Here is a 1,670-nt window from a genome sequence, read left to right as displayed (position 1 = left end):
CGGTCAACTCCACGGTGCCTATAGCAGCGGAGGTGTTCAAGAAGGCTGGTACTTACGACCCAAGGCGGTTGTTTGGTGTCACCACCCTGGACGTTGTTAGAGCCAACACGTTTGTGGTAAGCTCCCCCTGGATCCAACTCCACGTCCAGTCCACTGATGGACGTGGACTGCGGTTTTGCAGGCCGAAGTAGTGGGATTGGATCCCAAGCTCATCAGTGTCCCCGTGGTTGGAGGACATGCCGGCATCACTATCCTACCCTTGCTCTCCCAGGTGTGGTTAAGATAATTAATACCCACTCTGGTTCACGCACTTTAGCCTCTTCAGGTGACGCCGGCCATTCGTTTCTCGGACGAGGAGCGACACTACCTCACCAACAGGATTCAGAATGGGGGCACTGAGGTGGTGGAGGCCAAGGCTGGAACAGGATCCGCAACCCTTTCAATGGTGCGTACGCTTTCGCTTCATGTGCTGACACCTTGTTCTGTTGCTGTTTCGCTAGGCATACGCAGCAGCAAAGTTCGCCGACGCCTGCCTGAGAGCCTTGAAGGGAGAGGATGGCATCGTCGAGTGCTCCTTTGTTGCTTCCCAGGTCAGCCAACTAGAATGAATGAATGCCCGCATCCGAGATCACCTCCTCGTGTCTAGGTGACCGACTTGCCGTACTTTTCATCGCGCGTCAAACTGGGACGTAATGGAGCCGAGGAGATTTTGCCACTGGGGCCACTCACCGAATACGAACGGTAGGCCAACCGTTTGCATTCACAACTCACAGGGCTGTCTGCCTTGTTCGCATACAGGAAGGGCCTCGAGGCAATGAAGAAGGAGCTGCAGGGGAGCATTGACAAAGGAATACAATTTGTGACTTCAGCCTGAAAGCTAGAGGAGCTGTGATTACAGGTGCATAATAATAGACAATAAGAAACGGGAAGTCCTTAGCTACATACCAATTAGAAACCAGAGGCTTGACAACAAATGTGCGAGAGGAGCTTACGAGGCGCCCCCGGTCTGATGGAGCATGGCGTCGATTTCGTCGCCGTCTTCCATTTCCAGCTGAGAGAGACAGGCCAAGTCAGTCGGTGCATGTGGGCGCGAGGGATTACTCTACCTCCTCGGGTGTCTGGTCCGCGCGGAGCCTGCGCCCATCAAACAAAAAGGCAATCGCATCAGCTTCCACCGACTGCCTTTGGCAATAGGCGGTCATCAGCTTCCTGAACTGGGTGTTCTTCTTGATCCTAAAGAACACCTCGTTCCCATCCTAGAGGAAACAACCGCACATAAGATAGCACGGAGGGAAGAGGATTCGACAGAGGGGGCTACCTGGCTCTTCACTTTGACGTTGATGTGGACGCCCTCGGCGGGCTTCTGCTCCTGCTTCTCCGCCTGCGGCGTAGCTGCGTCCTCCGCTTGCGACATAGCTCCCCCTCTCGCCACAAACCCTAGTCGTATTATGAGTTGGACTAGACACTCTTTAAAACAAACAAGAGAGCCGCAACGGGGGCGACAAGGGCCACGGCGAAGACTGTGTCCTCGACCCGCTTCTTCTGCATGATGCTCTTGAACGGGACATGCGACCACAGCAGCTGATACGAAGTCCTGACTCCAGAGCAATGCATCAGCGAGAGAGGCTCAGCTACAACAAAGACACTTACCGTCCAAACAAGCCGGGTAA

The 1,670-nt window shown here is 54.5% G+C and overlaps 2 protein-coding genes and 1 pseudogene across 3 annotated transcripts in view; 1 reads left to right on the top strand and 2 right to left on the bottom strand.

Annotated features, from left to right (window-relative positions):
• Positions 1-942, top strand: part of LOC112346192 — a 1,524-nt pseudogene extending 582 nt beyond the window's left edge. Inside the window, exons 2-7 of the transcript XR_002992329.1 lie at positions 1-116; positions 182-271; positions 326-445; positions 501-590; positions 647-741; positions 799-942. The exon at positions 1-116 is cut by the window's left edge and continues 213 nt beyond it. The product of XR_002992329.1 is annotated as a malate dehydrogenase, glyoxysomal-like (transcript). The remainder of the gene's footprint in view (positions 117-181; positions 272-325; positions 446-500; positions 591-646; positions 742-798) is intronic.
• LOC112346193 (small ubiquitin-related modifier 2-like) lies at positions 861-1,594 on the bottom strand. The gene is made up of 3 exons (XM_024674543.1): positions 1,319-1,594; positions 1,107-1,256; positions 861-1,051 (listed from the first exon to the last, which is right to left on the bottom strand). Exons 1-3 carry the CDS (start codon positions 1,412-1,414, stop codon positions 989-991), a joined length of 309 nt encoding a protein of 102 aa, XP_024530311.1. The 5' UTR covers positions 1,415-1,594; the 3' UTR covers positions 861-988.
• LOC112346182 (kynurenine 3-monooxygenase-like) overlaps positions 1,459-1,670 on the bottom strand; it is a 1,988-nt gene continuing 1,776 nt past the window's right edge. The window contains exon 10 of the mRNA XM_024674486.1: positions 1,459-1,581. Coding sequence (XP_024530254.1) covers positions 1,459-1,581 — 123 coding nt within the window. The remainder of the gene's footprint in view (positions 1,582-1,670) is intronic.

The sequence above is a fragment of the Selaginella moellendorffii genome, unplaced genomic scaffold (genome assembly GCF_000143415.4).
Source record: "Selaginella moellendorffii unplaced genomic scaffold, v1.0 SELMOscaffold_12, whole genome shotgun sequence".
Lineage (NCBI taxonomy): Eukaryota > Viridiplantae > Streptophyta > Lycopodiopsida > Selaginellales > Selaginellaceae > Selaginella > Selaginella moellendorffii.
The sequence above is the reverse complement of the archived record's forward strand: the minus strand, read 5'-3'. Positions and strand labels throughout refer to the sequence as shown.